The sequence below is a fragment of the Triturus cristatus genome, chromosome 4_2 (genome assembly GCF_964204655.1).
Source record: "Triturus cristatus chromosome 4_2, aTriCri1.1, whole genome shotgun sequence".
Taxonomy (NCBI): Eukaryota; Metazoa; Chordata; class Amphibia; order Caudata; family Salamandridae; genus Triturus; species Triturus cristatus.
Window position 1 is genome coordinate 325,505,619 of NC_140586.1, and position 17,801 is coordinate 325,523,419.

A 17,801-nucleotide genomic window follows, 5' to 3' on the forward strand; every position below is an offset into this window, starting at 1 on the left:
AATATTTTAATACAGAGGATAACCCAGCATGATATAGTCCTCTTTTGGACAGCATGCCCAATTGCTTCCACATATCCTATAAAGAGTTGGTCATCCACCCGGAACTCTTTTGTGAGATCAAGGTAGAACGCTAATGCTCTTTTTGGGTGCAGACGGTGGAGACATTTCTCTTCCTTGGAAGGATGCGGAGGCGCATATAAAGTGGGCGGAGTAACTGATTGTCCCAGATGAAAGGGCGTTACAACCTTGGGCAAAAAGGGTGCCCTAGTTCTCAGTAACACTTTTTCTGGAAAAACTGTCAGGTAAGGAGGCTGTGATGACAGTGCCTGCAGTTCGCTCACCCTCCTAGCAGAGGTAATTGCCACCAAAAAAGCTGTTTTGATGGTGAGCAACCGTAGAGGACAGTTATACATCTCTCAAATGTAGCGCACATCAAGAAAGTGAGGAACAAATTAAGGTTCCATTCTAGCATAAGAAAAGGAGAAGGGGGAAACAAGTGGGTTAACCCCTTTAGAAATCACCGCACCAGAGGGGACTTAAAAAGTGAAGTTTGATCTGGTAGCCAAAAGTCAGCCCTTCAAAGTGCCCAAAGCAGAGCTCTGCTGGGCCAAGGAAAGGATAAACAGTAGGATATCTGCCAGGGAGGCCAGATAAGGGGTGAATGGACCTTTTCAGTAAAACATTTACAAAATTTGTTCCATCGACAGGTGTATAGGGATTTCGTGGAGGGACGTCTGGCTGCCAGAATAACATCACAGACTTCGGGAGGAAGGTCAAAAGCTGTCAACAGTTGCCGCTCAATCTTCACGCAAGGAGGCGGAGAGTGGACAGGTTAGAATGGAGGACCCTCCCCTGCTGCCAGCAACAGAAGATCCTCCCGAAGGGGCATCCTGATCGGAGGATCGATGCTCATGTCTAGAAGCTCGGGATACCAGACTCTACGTGCCCAGTCTGGAGTCACAAGAATGACTTGTGCCCAGTCGCTCCTGATCTTCTTGAGAACTCTGGGCAGAAGTCGTTTGGGCGTATATGAATATAGGAGGCCTGAGCTCCACTCTCGATGAAAAACATCGCCAAACGAGAGCCGCCTTAGACACTCCAACGTGCAGAACTGCTGACATTGCACATTCTCTTCAGAGGCAAAAAGATCTAACCAAGGCTCTCCCCACCACTGATCGAGACCTTCTGCCACCTCCAGATGGAGACGCCACTCGTGATCCGCAAGGCACCTTCAGCTGAGCTCTTCCACCCTGGTGTTCAGAGAACCGGCCAGTTGTTTTACCACCAGGGAAATGCCCTGTTGTTCCAGCCAAGTCCAGAGGTGCAGGGCCTTTTGACAAAGGGTCCACAACACAACACCACTCCGCACTGTTTGTTGTAGTACCACATGGTGGTAGTGTTGTCCGTGAACACCTGTATTATCCTTCCCTTTATGGACAGTAAAAAGCTTTCAGTGCCAGTCAAATTGACATGGTGTTGGAAGTTGGCTCTGTATGATCTATAACAAAGTAAGGTATAGTTTGCACAGAGTTTAGGGGAACCCCAAAGGTGGGCAGAGGTAAAAGTAGATAGCACCTTACTCTCTATTTGTGGTAGTGTGGGCGAGCAGTAAGGTTTTATCAGAGGGTAGTGTTAAGCATTTGTTGTACACACTCAGGCAAGAAATGATACACACTCAGAAACTGAACTCAGACCAATTTGTTTGTATAAAAAATATTATTTAGTTATTTTATTTCTAGAACCAAGCCAAGCCTGGTGCAGGTAAGTGAAATAATACTCTGTAAAATCTTATGTAGTGACTTATAGTTGAATGCAGGTACAAATGCAGTTGCTTGAATTACAGGTAAGTCAACAGTTCAAAATTACTTTTCAGTTAATTTACAGATTACGGTGCATGTTACTTTTTAGATTACTTTTTAAGTTACTTTTGCTAATTAGTGTGATATGCCTAGATATCACAGAGAGACATTTCTTAGATAAAAGGTAAGTAAATCCCTTTTAGAACATTTGCAGTTTTTTCAGTGTTTCATACAAACCAACTCCACACAAGAATTTTCAAGGAAAACCAGTCAATGCAATCCTATGGAAGAAAAGGAAGTTAATGGTTTGCAGGTAAGTGCCTAATTGTGGGAGTTGGTATTCTGGGGATAGCACCAGGATTCCCCAAGGGTCAAGGATGCACTCTTCAAGCACCCTCGGCGGCACTAGGGCGGCCGGGTGCAGAGTGTTGGGGCCCAATGTTATCCAATTGGGGATAGGGGGCCTTCTGTTGGTGGCTGCCCACAAGTAGGCCAAAAAGTTGTGGGAGCAAAGCTCCTGATGTTAGGCTCAAGGCAAAGGCGGATCCGACTTAGCACACAACGGCGCAGGGGCGGCTGGGTGCAGGGTGATGTTTTGGCGTCGGGTGCCCAGTTCTTTTCAATGGGAGGTGCCAGTTTTGGATTCTGGCTGCAGGCTCGGTCCAGGAAAACTTCTGGGAGGAACCAACAGCTGGGCAGGAAGGTTGGAGGGTTCCGGGACGGCAGTGCACCTCTGGTTCTCTTCTCTAGGGCGCAGGGCAGCTGGATGCAGGGGTGTCTTTTGAGGTCGAATTTCAACTTACCGGGCCACTTGCGGTTGGTTTGGTCTCTGTGCAGAGGCTGCAGGCGACGTTGGGGAGTCCTGGAGGGGTCAACCGACCATGGATTTGGGCTCTGGAGTGCTGGGGGACCTCGCTGGGACTGGTGAGCCACCTGGATTCGGGCTGTAGGCGTCTGGTGCAGTGGCGATTCCAGACATCGGTTTTCTTTGCCCTCAGCAGGCTCAGAGTCTGTCTTGGGAGTTTCTTTTGAACAGAGATTCTTTTCACAGGCGATCTGGTCTTTGTTGAAGGCAGTCAGTCCTCCCAGGCTTGCGGGAGGTCGCTAACTGCAGGACAAGGCGACTTTTGGCGCAGGATCTCTGAAGACTGCAGATGGGCAGGTAGGGCTGGGGCCCAAGTCAGTTCTTCTCTACACTCTCCTCTGCTGGGCATCTTCTTTCGTCCTTCTTCTTAGGTTGCAGGAATCTGTCTTCTTGGTTCAGGGCTGCCCCCTAAATACTGTATTTAGGGGGCGTTTTAGGGGTCTTGCCAATGGGCTAGTGACCTTAGGGTGACTACACCCTTGGTGTGCTCACCCCACGTGGGGGAGTGGGCAAAATCCCTAATCATGATTGGAGAGTGCCTGCCATCTGCAAGATGGCGGGCACTGAAGAGTGGGCTTCACCTCGCCTCCCCCACCTGAGGGGTGGGGTTGGCACAGGTGGGCACACCTTCTGGGCTGTGCTAATTTTTCCTGCCTCTTTTCCCGCCGAAAAGGAGGGGAGACAGTAAGGGGGCCTTCTCCTGATAGCTGTAGAGGCTGGGGGTCGCGTTACAAAGGCGGCAAGTCTTTGAAGCTCCCTTGCCACAGATGGCCCTTCCTGGCCTGGGGAGGTGTGGCCACCTCCGCCCAGGAAAGGCTTTGTTTCTGGGCTCAGGGAGCGAAAGCTCCCACCCCAGGGGTCCAGAAACATGTCTCGTGGTGGGAAGCTGGTGTGTACCAGTCAGGGAACCCACCAGAGGCTAGTCGTTTTTCAGGGGGCATCTCTAAGATGCCCTCTGAGTGCATTTCCATTAAATCCCACACTGTCATCAGTGTGGGTTTAACGTGCTGTGAAGCTGGATACCAAACTTCCCAGTTTTCAGTAAAGCCATTTTGGTGCTGCGGAGTTCGTAATGACAAACTCCCAGCACCATATAATCTTAATGGCATTACTACGCTTACAATGTCTAAGAATCGGTCTGCACCTGTACCCTTCACCACTGGTATAGTGCGCCCAGTTAGAGGGGTGGCTGACCTATGCCAGGGCACTGGGTTGTAGGCATGACACACAGGGATGTGTTCCAGGTCGACTCTTTACTTTGTTCTGCACCAAAACAGGCAGCCTGCAATGGCAGTGTGCATGTGTCTGTAAAGGTACAGGGCCTCTAAGGGTGGCACAATAAGTGCTGCAGCCCTTACAGGCTTTCCCTGGCCACAGTGCCCTTGGTACCCATGGTACCTTTAACAAGGGACTGACATGTGGCCAGAGAGGTGCCAATTGGGGGTACAAGCTACAGGTTTTGGGAAAGAACACAGGCCCTGGGAACCTGATTGGCAGGGACCCAGGGCACATCAAGTCAAAGTGCATCAGTAGTCTGGCAAAAAGGGGGGGTTACTGCAACATAAATCCAGCTTCCTACACATGGAGCCTGGCTTCTGCCGGAGACCAGAGTCCTCTGATCTCCACCTCTCCCAGTTGGTCACCCCATTCCAGAAGGGACGCATCTGTCACTACTGTGAGATCTGGGTGGGGAAGGGAGAGAGGTCTGCCCTTGATCCAATCACAGTCTGTTAGCCACCACTGGAGGTCTTTCGCAGTGCCTCCTTGATGCTGTGCCCATTGGAACTTCAGGTCCCACTGCAAAGCCTGCATGTGCCACTTTGCATGGTTCACTAGCAGGATGCAGGAGGCCATGAGGCCCAACAGACTCAGATTCATTATCACCAAAATCTAGGATAGAGGCTGAAACATCGGTATCGTAGCCTGAATATCCTGAACTCGCCGTTCGGTAGGATAAGTCCAAAACGGCACTGCGTCCAGAACCGCTCCAATGAAAGGGAGCGTCTGAGAGGGGGTTAGGTGTGACTTCGGCACATTGATAGTGAACCCCAGCGAATGCAGGAGGCTTGCTGTAGTCTGGAGGTGAGAGACGACTGCTTGGGACGAGCCCGTCTTCAACAACCAGTCGTCAAGATAGGGGAAGACTGGAACTCCTGATCTCTGCAGATGGGCTGTGACCACTGCTATAACCTTTGTGAACCCCCAAGGGGCGCTGGTGAGGCCAAAGGGGAGTACCGCAAATTGAAAGTGCTCATGGCCCACCATAAACCGCAGGTAGCGACGATCGGCAGGCATGACGGGGATATGAAAATAGGCATCCTGCAAGTCCAGCGCTACCATCCAGTCTCCCGAGTCCAGGGCAGACAGAACCTGAGCTAGGGCGAGCATCTTGAACTTCTCTTTTTTGAGGAAGTAGTTGAGGGCTGTGAGATCTTCTTTGGGACCAGAAAATAGCGGGAATAACAACCACAGCCTATTTCTGGCCCAGGAACCCTCTCTATAGCTTCCTTGGCCGAGAGAGTCTTGATTTCCTCACGGAGCAGTGCAAGGTGATCCTCCGTCAGCCAATCGTACACTGGAGGCATAGATGGAGGGGTAGTCTCGAAGGGGAGAGAGTAGCCCCTTCGGACTATTTGCAACACCCATCCGTCCGATGTGATGTTCCGCCAGTGATGGCGATGATGGCGTACTCTGCCACTGACTGGCCGTGAATGACACCGGAGGATTGGACTAGGAAGGTTTTGCGGTGGTCGAGGGGATTGTGGCCTGGTTCACCGTCTGGCCTCCCGACCCATGGGGTCGGGGTGAACCGCATTCACGGCTCCACAGAGGCCGCTGAACTTGCAGGCCTGCTGGCCTGAATAGGGTTGGTGCAAGGGCGGCATCAGCTTTGTCTCTGACAAGACAGGAGGGGACGTCCTTAAGATTAGCTTGGACATCTCCTGAAAAACCAGATGTTCTCAGCCAGGCGTGGCGATGTAGGGCCACCGTTGTAGTAATCGCTCTTCCCAGCAAGTCTGCTGTGTCCAAGCCACATCTGATGGCTAACTTTGCTGCATCTCTCCCATTTGAAACAGCTTGGGAGAGTAGGGCCCGGTCCTCCTACAAGACCCTGAGCAGCACCTGCGCAACCGTGTCCCATATCGAATGGAAAACTCGGCCCAAAAGGCATGCTGTGTTCACCGATGCCAGACTGGAAGAAACAATGTTCTTTCCAAAACTCTCCAATCTCTTCCCTGTCCGGGGGTGCGGAAGGGAAGGCGTAATGGGAAGTAGAAGCCTGGACCACCAACCTTTGTCGGATGGGCAGTGAGGAAAACTGGGTTGCCCGGTGCAGGGCGATGGCAGCAGGCAATCGTCCTATTCACAGGAGCCTCTGTGCTGGGTATGGACCAGGGGCCCGGAAGGACGTCAGTTAAGGCCTCATTGAAAGGCAGCAGGGGTTCTGAGCTGTAGACACCAGGCTGCAGGACCTCTGTCAAGTATGAGTCTTTACTGCGACCGTAGGGAGCTGCAGGTCCAGGACCTCTACGCACCACCATAGCAAATGCTGCCCCCTTCTCCGTAGCCAGGTTTGGTGGGGACAGCATGCCAGAGTCTGGGGAGATGTCCAAACCACTGGCATCACCCAGTTCCTCATACCAGTCCATATCTTGTGGGAATTCAAAGGGATCCTGCTCCCATCCCAAACTTCTTTATCCATCCCTAACCCTTCAGAACAGGGCAGTTTGATCGGCATGGAGCCGAACGGCTACATCGGCCTCGGCGTATGAGGACACACAACCGGCTCCATGTCGTCGGGAATGAGGATTGGGGATGCGCAGCCAGTGGGCACCCACAACGCCGAGGACCTCGGGGGGTGGATCCGGTGCCGGTGAAGGTCGCTGCGGAGGTGAACCCGACAAAGGTCCAGACCCAGGAACAGGTCCAGTCAGAGACCGTGGCCGGAGTCGAAGGTGCAGGACCCACGAGGACTCCTCCATCATCTGAGCCTGCGGGACCTGAAGCCGCGCTGGCAGGGTCAGGCCGCTCAAATATGGTGCACATAGCGTCATAAAACTCCTTAAGCTGGGCGGGGACCGCTCCCGGACCCGGAAATGCAGAGCCGACCCAGGCGCCCACTCCACGGAGCAGGGCCTCAAATGCCGAGGTTCCTCCACCGCATCGCGAGGCGGGTGAGGCGAAGTCGAAGCACGCTTCGACCACTTGTGTTTCTTGTCGTGACTCTTACCCGCCTTCGATGAAGAGGACTTTGATTCACCGGATCGGTGCTTGGACCTTCCTCTCGACCGAGACCTGGGCCGGGATCGAGAACAATGAGGTGACCGACGCGGTGCCGGACGCAGTGCAGCGAGCAGCTTTAGGGACCACTCCCTCAAAGTCTTCGCCGTCATGGCCCGGCAATCAGAGCACGATTTCAAGTCACCAGAGACACACGAAAGGGGTGTCCATGACCGACATGACGTGGTGACAGGCACTGCACGGTTTGAACCCCAAGGTCTTCTTACTCCACATCCTACACACCAAAAGAAGTCGACAAAAAGTCTAAACAAATCTGTCAAAAAATGACAGGGGTCAACAGACCTGTGCAGTAAAGAAAAGAACCAGCATTGGTGCACCAGAGTGGTGATTATATTGATGACGCGAACATCACGGCGAAGACGACCACAACGCCGACAACGTCACGCGGAGTCGACAGAAACCACCTACTGTCACGTAGCAGTATTGCTAAGAAAAATCTTCCGGATCCAGCCAGTCGTCTGGAAGTTCAAAGGTAAGGAATCTGCAGCTAGATGTCTCTATCAAATATATTACAGCATAATACAATATTGTTCTAACCTTCAAAGGGCAGGTGATTGTTTATAAATTTAAGCTATCACACAATTTATTCAGACATACTCTTAAAATGGGAATTGTTAAGCCAAAAGGAGTCGCATAAATATGTGCATGTTATTTCCATGACCACAAAAAATTATATGAGCGATCTCCTGTTTTTCCTGTTACAAAGGATTATTTTGAAGTCCAAGGTCGTCACTAGGTCCTGTAAGAAAACATTGTTTTGACTGAGCATTTCTGGAACTCAGTTTTGCTTCTCAGGCACCTTCAAACTATAATCTGTTGACTGAAAATATCTTTTCATTCAGATTCCATTGCATTAAAAAATAAATGGATTATTTTAGTTCCAACCCTTCTCTTTTCAAATGTTAATACGGACAAAGAGAACATAAAAATATAAACGCAACAATAAAAAATTATGACTAAGGGAAACAATGGACAGGGTTTGAAGACTAATTGCTGTGTAAGGAAACCTTGATTAAACCGTGTCATAAAGGTGCAAGTGCAGCATAACATATCTTAGCTAAATCAAACATAAGAAACTCCGTCATGATGATGTTATCCCTAGCTTAAAACCACAAAGCATTTTGGAAAATCAAGTATAATGGAAAAATGTGCTTCTGCCCTACAGAGTAAAGCCTCTCCATAAAACATACACTATTGCATATACTTTACTAAGAATGACGAGTCAAGTGGATCTAGGATTCTTCAGAAACATACAAAATTCCGAAATTCAGAGAAATGTAGACCATCTGTGTCTTACCAGAAAGATGCAATTCTTTCACAGCAGTTTAAGTTGTGAAGATGCCTATGTTTGTAGCAGCTTACCAACATTGTAATTCTCGCAGTTCTGGTTGTTTTAAGATTAAATGGATTTCACTAACTTTTATACTCATTTGTATATTTCAGAGTTTTTAACTGACTCCCAATATGACTGCAAGTTGATTAAAATACCCACTTTAGCTGTGGCACGCCTGCTTAGGCTAGTGTCAGAATTATGAATTAGTCTAAGAGTTACGCCTTATATAGGCTAGAACAGGGACCTGGAACACCTATACTAACTATCTGCAACTAGTCAGAATATGAATTATTAGCGGAAGATAACATTTTAAGGCACTTCACTCGGAACATTACTGCACCTTTACTAAATATCCCTCAAAGGAAATACATTCACAAATGCAGGATATGAGCCAACATCAAATTATATCAGGGAAAAGTAATTTTAGTTTCTTCATTATGACCCTTACATTGCATCAATCATTATCTTCCAAGAGTTCATAAAACTACTGTATATCCACCAGGCCACACAACTGCGGCTGGATATCAATCTGTTCTTGAAACTTTGTCAATATAGGTTGGCTGCTTTATTAAGTCCTGTGCATCCCTAAACAAAGGCAGTACATTATAGATTAAGTTTGCGAAAACCATAAATTTGACTTCATAACTTTACAGGGCTTACCTATTACCATATATCTCAAATATTTACAAAGGGCATAAAATACTCCCCAGTGGGTATATATTCATGTTTAAATGGACAGTTAAAAGTAGAGATGTACAGCTATATCATGGTGACATCTGTTGATTGATAAATAAGCCTGAGTCGCTCCATGCATTAGGCTCATGAATATACTATAAACACAACAATATTACAGGTAATTCAACTTACCTTCTTTCAATGGTGCTAAGCTTACATGAGGTGGCGGGCCTGCCGAGGTCATAATTAAATTTTGCACCGCTGCTAACAAATCTGCTTTTGATACAGCTTTGACATCACTCACTAAAGCTTTATTGCATAGATTTTTATCATCACTGAAAAAAAACAGAATTGTCATTAGTGATGTTTTCACCTATTATCATCTGTATCATACATCTCCAATAAAATATACAAAACAAATATGACAAGGACTGAACTGAATGATACTGAATGGCATCGATCTCAGCACCTTATTTACCTCCCTGAGCTGCTGAAGAAAGCAAACTAATAGGACTTGCAACTGCTATACTTTGAATGAGGCAGTACCAGTATTTCTCACCAGCCCAGCTACACTTTTAGTCAAACATTATTTAACATGCTATCAAGCACGCACGCCACCAGTTAGCCATTCCAGAGCCCATACAAGGACTGGAGGAAACAGAGATAGGGCAGGCAAACTTAGATGAAGAACTCAGAATAGTCACTTAAGGATAGGGTGAGAAAGAAAGAGGCTGCTAAATTTCTAATGAGACATTACCAACATTACACTGTTTTTAGTGGGATACTAACAGCACTTCACAGGGTGGATGCTAGTATATATGGAGCCTCCTAACAAAAGTAAATTTACAGATTAGTAAATCTACACATGTAAATTTACTCTTATACTTTGTAGTAAATGTACTGCATTTTGCTTTTTACTGTTTCAGAGTCTATATTTACGACACAGTGAAGACTCACATGACTACAACACTTGAAACCAGGGAATGGAGCCAAATTTGCAAGTATACAGTTACTCTAGTTGTGACTTGTTGCATATAGTCAGATGTCTTCACGACCAGGATGGATATTTTCTGATAGACATTTTTAAAAGTCTAACTTCTATTAATTTTTTTTACACATATGTTTATCTTAAATATGAATGTAAATGTTATATATTTATTGTAAAGTTATAACAAAATAAAAACATTCACGTAATCTTTTTGTTATATATTTCATTAATTTCAATATAACATTATGTTTAAAATTTGTCATCTAAAGTAAAATGTTCATATTTATTTATTTTATAGTAAAATTTGTAAATCTTACATATATAATAATTTTCAATAATTTAATTTAAAAAAATCAAAACATAAAATTAAATGAATTTTTAATTAAAAATGTTATTGCAATATTTTATGATACACTTTGGCCCCCAATAAAATTGGTGGGGTCACTTACATAGGTCAATCTTACAGAGTGTATGTGCATGTGATATATATAACATCTTTGCCAGTAGGTATTTATAGTTAGGACCTAGTTTCCATTTCATTTGCCAATACCTTTGGTGTCGTTTTTGATGAATCCTCGCAGAATTTCAAAACTAGTTCAACGCTCAATCGGGGTGGAGGCCGAGAAAAAGGGTGGATCCCAAAACACGTTTTCCTCATATTAATTTCCATAGGATCTTGAAACACGGCTACAGACGAACCACTGAACGGAATTACACAAAATTTGGCAGGACGGTAGATGTTGCTTCAGGGAAGCACTTTTTGTGATTTGGTGTAAATCCATTCCGTAGTTGCGAAAAAATGTAAAACATATTTTCAGTTGTATATCTAGGGACGCAGAGGATACACAACTCCTTCCGATCTTGTGCTGAGATCTGATTGGCTGCCAACACTTCAACCCAGGAAGTGTTTGAAGTGTATGTCTGAAAAACCAAACATACTGCTGGCTAACCATTCCAGGCATATTTTGCAATAACATCTAAAACTAAACATAGCAGTGGGTGGCCAGCGGTCTTGCAGTCAGGCCTTGAAAAAGTATAAAACCTTTAATAGACCTGCAGGTCTACTGACTAGAATAATCTACTCAACCTAACTGTAATGTACTTGACCCATAATCTGGTCTCAAATGGTGGGATCCTAGCAAATATGTTATTTTACAGAGCAGCTTTTTTCTTCATTATTACATATGACACCACCTTCAAATATGCAAGTTCGGCATTTCTACTGTACCAAAATCTATTTTGCTCGATTTAATAGAGTAAACTTTTGCTCCATGTATAATAAGAATCTAGCCCACATATAAGGTACACATAACCCCTGACCAGCCTCCAAGTTCATTAATGGCACTGCCATCAGGGCGGGGCAGGAATATTTCTGAGTCCATGTTTAAAAACTCTCTTTTAATAAAGTTATTAGAACGCACAATTTGGTAGCACACTGTCATGTAATGGAAATGTTCACAAACCTTCCCACTAACATGCAGTTTTACTGATAATATGTTACATCTTATATGCAATAATTTGCGGAAATTGGGTTTCAGCAAAAATATTTATCGTTTGCTCATCATAAAGTAACGTGTTTTTATTTGTTTTCATCATATTAACAACTTTTGTTAATCATTTACCAATACTGTAAAGCTCTCTACAAAAAAGTAAACTATATACCAGGGAACCAGGATACTCTATTTGTTGCGCCCTTTCAATGGATAATATAGAAATACCACCTCAAATTCGAAGGTGTTGTGAAGGAAAGGGTTTTTGCAAAACATGCACATTCAGTCATGTCATTACAGGAGTTTTACACTACAAGTAGTAAGGGTCATAGACAAGGTGCAAGGGGAAGGGGGGAGGAGACAGGGGGGGGGGAGCATGAATTTGGTGCCCAGGAGTAAGTTGGCGTAATCTAATATGCCTTGTATTTAACTTCACTGTGGGGGCTCCACTGCCTGAAGTTTCTCCTTATTAAAAACAAAACAACCTGTTATACCAGTGTTTCAAAACAAACATCTGCCAACCATTGTGCCACATGCAGCAAGTTTGAGTATCCCTTCTCTCCAGTGGACATTCACTTTGTACTGTGCGCCAAGTTGCCCACAATGTTGTCTCACCAGCAGCCAGTTTGGGAATTTGTGCGATCCTGAGGTTATTTCGGGGCTCAACACCGAGTAGTCCTGCTCGTAACCCTCAAAGTCTGAAGACGTTTGAACTTCTGCAGCCCAACACCAGCACTGACAGCTTGACCCACTTCTCAGTCTAGTCACGAGTCTAAAAATGTCAATAATGAGACAAGTAGTTACTTTAAGGCGCGTTCCATCACGCCTTAAATTAACTACTTGTATCATTATTGTGTGTGAGCCTACTGCCCCATATGTGAGGATAGGGGCTGACCCAGGGGACGGTGGGAGACCAACCAGAGGCATCAAAAGGAGCATTGCCACCCCTTAAAAAATCTGCACATAGGTCCCAGGCCAGCCACTTTTTTATTTCCGCAACAATGAGAAAAATATTGCCCCTTTGTGCTGGAAATTGCCAAATAAGTCAACACTGATTGATTCCCCTGTATTCTACTGCAGCGTGCCACAGTGTTCCAAAGAACAACTTGAGCGCTAACAGTCTTCCTTATGAAAAAGTATGGCACACCTGAAGCCTTCTTGATTGAATCAAACTGGTAAAACTTAAAATATTTAATTTTGAAACATTGAGGAATGCTGGGCGGGTGGAAGTTTGTGGATGCACGCATATTCCAGAACTTTCCATCACAGAAATGTGAGGAAAATTTGATATTTTTCAGCTAAATTTGAGGTTTGCAGGGGATTTTGGGTATGAAATCGATGGAGGGATCCACACAAGTCATACCTCCCTGGACTCTCCCGGGTGTCTAGTTTTCAGAAATGTCTGGGTTTAGTAGGTTTCCCTAGATGGCCACCAAGCCCCGGGACAAAAACCCAGGTGACCACCCCCCTTGCAAAACCAGGTCGTTTTGTGATAGGCAATTTTGATGTCTCCACAGTACGTTTTGGGGTGTTTCCTGTTGCGGACACTAGGTCTACCCACACAAGTGAGGTACGATTTTTATCAGAAGGTGTGGGGGAACGCTGGGTGGTAGGACACTTGTGGCAGTCTGGTGATCCTACAACTTTCCCCCACAGAAAAGTGAGGAAAACGTGATTTTTTTAGCTACATTTGAGGTTTGCGGGGGATTCTGGTCAGGAAAATGTTGGGAGATCCACGCAAGCCACACCACCCTGGACTCCCCTAGATGTCTAGTTTTCAGAAATGTCTGGGTTTTTGTAGGTCTCCCTAGATGGCCGCTGTGCCCAGGACCAAAAAGACAGGTGACCCCCTTGAAAAACCTGGTTATTTTGTTATAGATATGTGGACACCTGTGTTTTTGGTCCCGGGCTTGCAGAAATCTAGGGGAACCTAAAATACCCAGACATTTCTGAAAACTAGACACCCGTGGGAGTCCAGGGAGGTGTGGCTTGTGTTGATCCCTCAACATTTTCCTTCCCAGAATCCACTGCAAACCTCAAATGTAGCTAAAAAGTCACATTTTCCTCTAATATATCTGTGTGGGAAAGTTGTGGGATCACTGCACGGCACAAATTTCCTACCCCTCAGCATTCCCTTCAGTCTCCTGATAAAAATGATACCTTGCTTGTGTGGATGGGCCAAGTACCTATGACATGGAAGGGCCAAAAACGTGTAGAGAATGAAGGGGGCCCAAGGCGGGTCCAAAAAGGCAGTTTTTATACTTTTTTAGGCTGACACTACTTTGGTTACCCATACAAGTGAGGTATCTTTTTTCTCGGCAGACCAAGGGGAACATTGGGTGGTAGGAAATTTGTGCCTGCGTGGTGATCCTATAACTTACCCACACAGAAATGTGAGGAAAATGTGACTTTGTAAGTAAATTGGAAGTTTACGGTGGATTCTGGGTAAGAAAACGCTGGGGGATCCATGCAAGCCACACAGCCAGCCAAGAGTTAGTACACGCACACCACCATCCAAGCGCAATCCTTGCACACCGCCAGCCAAGCGCCATTAACGGACACCGCCAGCCAAGCGCCATTTATGCACTCCGCCAGCCATGCGCCATCCATGCACACCACCATCCAAGCGCCATCCGTGCACACCGCCAGCCAAGCACCATCGATGCACACCGACAACAAAGTGCCAGTCCACGTACACTGCCAGCCTCATGCTCAGAAGCTCTGGATACCAGACTCTCCTTGCCCAGTCCGGCGCCACAAGGATGACTTGGGCCCGGTCGCACCTGATCTTCTTCAGAACCCTGGGCAGGAGTGGTATGGGTGGAAAGACTGCCTGGGGTGAGGACGCCTCCAACAGCCAGTCGTCGAGATAGGGGAAGAATGAAACCCCTAACCTGCGCAGATGAGCTGCAACCACCGCCATCACCTTGGTGAACACCCGAGGGGCACTGGTAAGGCCAAAGGGGAGCACGGTAAACTGAAAGTGCCCGTGGCCTACCTTGAACCGCAGGTAACGCCTGTGGCCCGTCAGGATGGGAATGTGAAAATAGGCATCCTGCAGGTCCAACGCTACCATCCAGTCTCCTTGGTCTAAGGCAGACAAGACCTGAGCCAATGTGAGCATTCTGAATTTCTCCTTTTTGAGGAAGAGATTGACGTCCGAAGATCCAAAATGGGACGAAGCCCCTTGTTCTTCTTCGGATTCACAAAGTAGCTGGAATAACAGCCACTGCCTACTTCTGAAACTGGAACCCTTTCTATAGCTCCTTTGACCAGAAGAGATGTAACTTCCTCTTGGAGCAGCTTTAAGTGATCCTCCGCCAGCTGTTCCTGACTCGGCAGAATCGTAGGAGGAAAAGAAAGGAAAGGAAGAGAATAGCCCTCCTGGACGATCTGCAAGATCCATTTGTCTGTTGTTATAGATCTCGAGCGGGATCTGCATGCAGAATCAGCCTAGGAGTGCTTGGAGGCTGCGGCTGCCAGGGGCAATGTGGCAGACTACTTCTGGCTTCAATTCCGAGGACGGAATGTACCGCGTCCAGGTCCACGCCCGGCTTGGGCAGTCTGTGTGGGACGGGGGCTAGGATAGGGTTGATGTGGCTGGAAACCCCTTCTGTTGCCACAAAAGGGGCGAAAGGAAGACTCGCCATGAGGAGTGGAGGAGAGGCCCAAGGATTTGGCCGTAGCTCGAGAGTCCTTGAACCTGACCAGGGCCGAGTCTGCCTTTTCCCCAAAAAGGTGGGTTCCATCAAAAGGCATGTCCAACAAATTGGCTTGGACATCCCGCAAGAATCCAGCTGTCCGAAGCCAGACGTGGCGCCTCAAGGCCACTGTTTTTGAAAAAGACCTGCCCAGCGAATCGGTCGTATCCAAACCACACACCGTATGGTGAATTTTGCCACATCTCTCCCGTCCTTGACAACCTGGGAGAGCGCAGCCCGGGCCTCCTCTGGGACTTGTGGCAGCACTTGCGCAACCGTCTCCCAAAGAGAGTGGGAGAAACGGCCCAATAAGCCTGCGGTATTCACCAACCACAATGCCAGACTGGAGGAAGAAAACATCTTCTTCCCAAATGAGTCCAGTCCCTTGGATTCCCTATCCGGAGGGGCGGAAGGAAAAGCCCCCTGGGAAGTAGAGGCCTGCACCACCAAACTTTCTGGGGCGGGGTGGTGGCTGGGGAACCTTGGGTCGCCCGGTGCTGAGTGATAGTGGTGTGCAATCGACCTGGTCACAAGAGCCCTTGTGCTAGGCTTGGACCACGTTCCTATTAGGACGTCCATAAATGCCTCATTAAAGGGCAAAAGGGGTTCAGGGGTGAAAGCTCCAGGTTGAAGCACTTCGGTCAGGAGATTAGTCCTGACCTGCACTGAGAGCAGTTCTAGTCCAAGGACCTCAGCTGCCCTCTTAACCACCATAGAATAAGACACCCCCTCCTCCATAGCCACTGTAGGTGGAGAGAGCATGCCAGAGTTGGGGAAGTATCCAGACCACTGGCTTCCCCAAGTTCCCCATACCAGTTCATTGTCTCCTCCGAGACATCTTGGTTCTCTAAAGGGTCTCCAGACTCCTCCCATTCCTCTCCTGAGCCCAGCACGTCCACAAAGTGCTCAGGTGACAACACAGAACCCAAGGGTTCTGTCGACGGCAGATTCGTCGTCATACAAAGCCGTTTCGGCTTCGTGTCGTCGGGGATGAGATGGGGTCTTGTGCCACCGACAGCCGCCGGCGACGCTGCTGGCACCGACTTCGGGTTCGACGCCGGGGAAGGTCGCGTTGGAATGACTGGCATCGAACCGGATCCGAGATCGGACCCCTGAGGCCCCATCGGCACCATGGCTGAAGCCGACGACGTCGAACCCGATAGGGCCCCATCCGACTCCGTGGGGATCAAGGGCTCCCCAACGGTGTTGGTCCGCTCAAATACGCGGCGCATAGCCTCGTAACAATCCGTAATTTGAGCAAGAGTCGCTCCGGCTCCAGGAAATGGAGGGAGGCGCGAAGTCGACTTTGGCTCCAGCTCCGCAGAACCGTGCCTAGAGCGTCGGTGCTCCTTATCTCTTTCGGCGACGGACGCCAGTTGAGGTGAAGGTGAAGTCTGCTTGCACGACTTCTTCTTCTTGTGCCTCTTCCCAGAGTGTCTAGATGACCTCGAATGGGAGGAAGAGGACTTAGGGCTCTGTGAGCGATCCCGCGACCTCCTCTTCTTCGAACGGGATCATGACCTCCTCGGAGTCTCGCTCAATGGTGTCGACTGCCGGGCCGCGAGCAAGTTCAATGCCCGCTCCCTCCAGGTCATCAGAGTCATCGCCCGGCAGTCTGCATACAACTTCGAATCACAGTCGCGTTCAAGACACCACAGACATCCTCGGTGGGGATCGGTAATCGATGTTGTGCGGGAACAAGTCCCGCACGGTTTAAAATCTGTCTTCCTTCCTGATATCCCTTGCACACAAAGTTGTCAAATTTTTACAAAAGTTGAGAAAAAAGCCTGCTAAAAAGCGGCAGAAGGGTAGCTCTTCCTGGGTCGGCGCTTAACTGGTGCGCAATGAAAAGAACTGAGGTCCGCACGCCTGGGTGGCGCCAATGTAGGCACCCTGACGTCATAACCAACGCCATCGACGTCTCGCGGAGCAGAATGGAGCCACCCGTCGTCGCGTGCAAGGGGTATTGCTCAGCAAAAGTTTCCGGATCCAGCCTGACGCCTGGGAAATGCAAATGTAAGGAATCAGCAGCTATTAGTCTCTATCAGATGAACAATACATGGAGCGCGATACATTTATGTAAACATTATAACACCAGTCTTAGTTCACAAAAGGAGCAGCTACTAGGACAACCTTTAGCATCCACATGGGGAAAAGAGAAATATAAGGCCCAGTAGTGAGACAATTCAAATAACATTTCTACTGGGGATAATTTAGTTAAAAGCAAAAGTCCCTGCGTTGTGTAATGCCAATGCGTTTGGGTTCCCAAGGTGGTTTGTGGGATTCTCCTCAGAGCATGGACTGATTTCTCTGATTGAATAGAGAAATAAATTTGCACGTTGCAGGCGAGAAGAGGCAGGTTAAAATGTGGATGGCACGATTTGCACCAGACGGGTGGTGCTTTTACAAAGGGTATAAGAATGCTTGCTGTGGGTTAAATGGAAACCTAGTTGTACTTTGGTTTGATGATTTTCGCCATGCAAGTGATGTTTTCTTTAATGATTCCTTACAGCTCTCAGTCGGTTCAACATATAGCTTGAACAGCGCCGCACCGCTGCCAAACAATTAGGCTGTGCCCTCCCGGCCATCACACAAAGGACTTAACACTACCTCATTGTTTAGGCAACCAGGCTGGAGTAAGGGCAGGG

General features: G+C 47.7%; 1 protein-coding gene across 5 annotated transcripts in view; it reads right to left on the reverse strand.

Moving 5' to 3' along the window:
• The window catches only part of SWT1 (SWT1 RNA endoribonuclease homolog), a 976,200-nt gene that overhangs the window by 415,600 nt on the left and 542,799 nt on the right, over nt 1–17,801 (reverse strand). For all 5 annotated transcript variants that reach the window (XM_085601694.1, XM_085601692.1, XM_085601689.1 and 2 more), the window contains one exon: nt 9,167–9,309. In XM_085601694.1, coding sequence (XP_085457820.1) covers nt 9,167–9,309 — 143 coding nt within the window. The remainder of the gene's footprint in view (nt 1–9,166; nt 9,310–17,801) is intronic.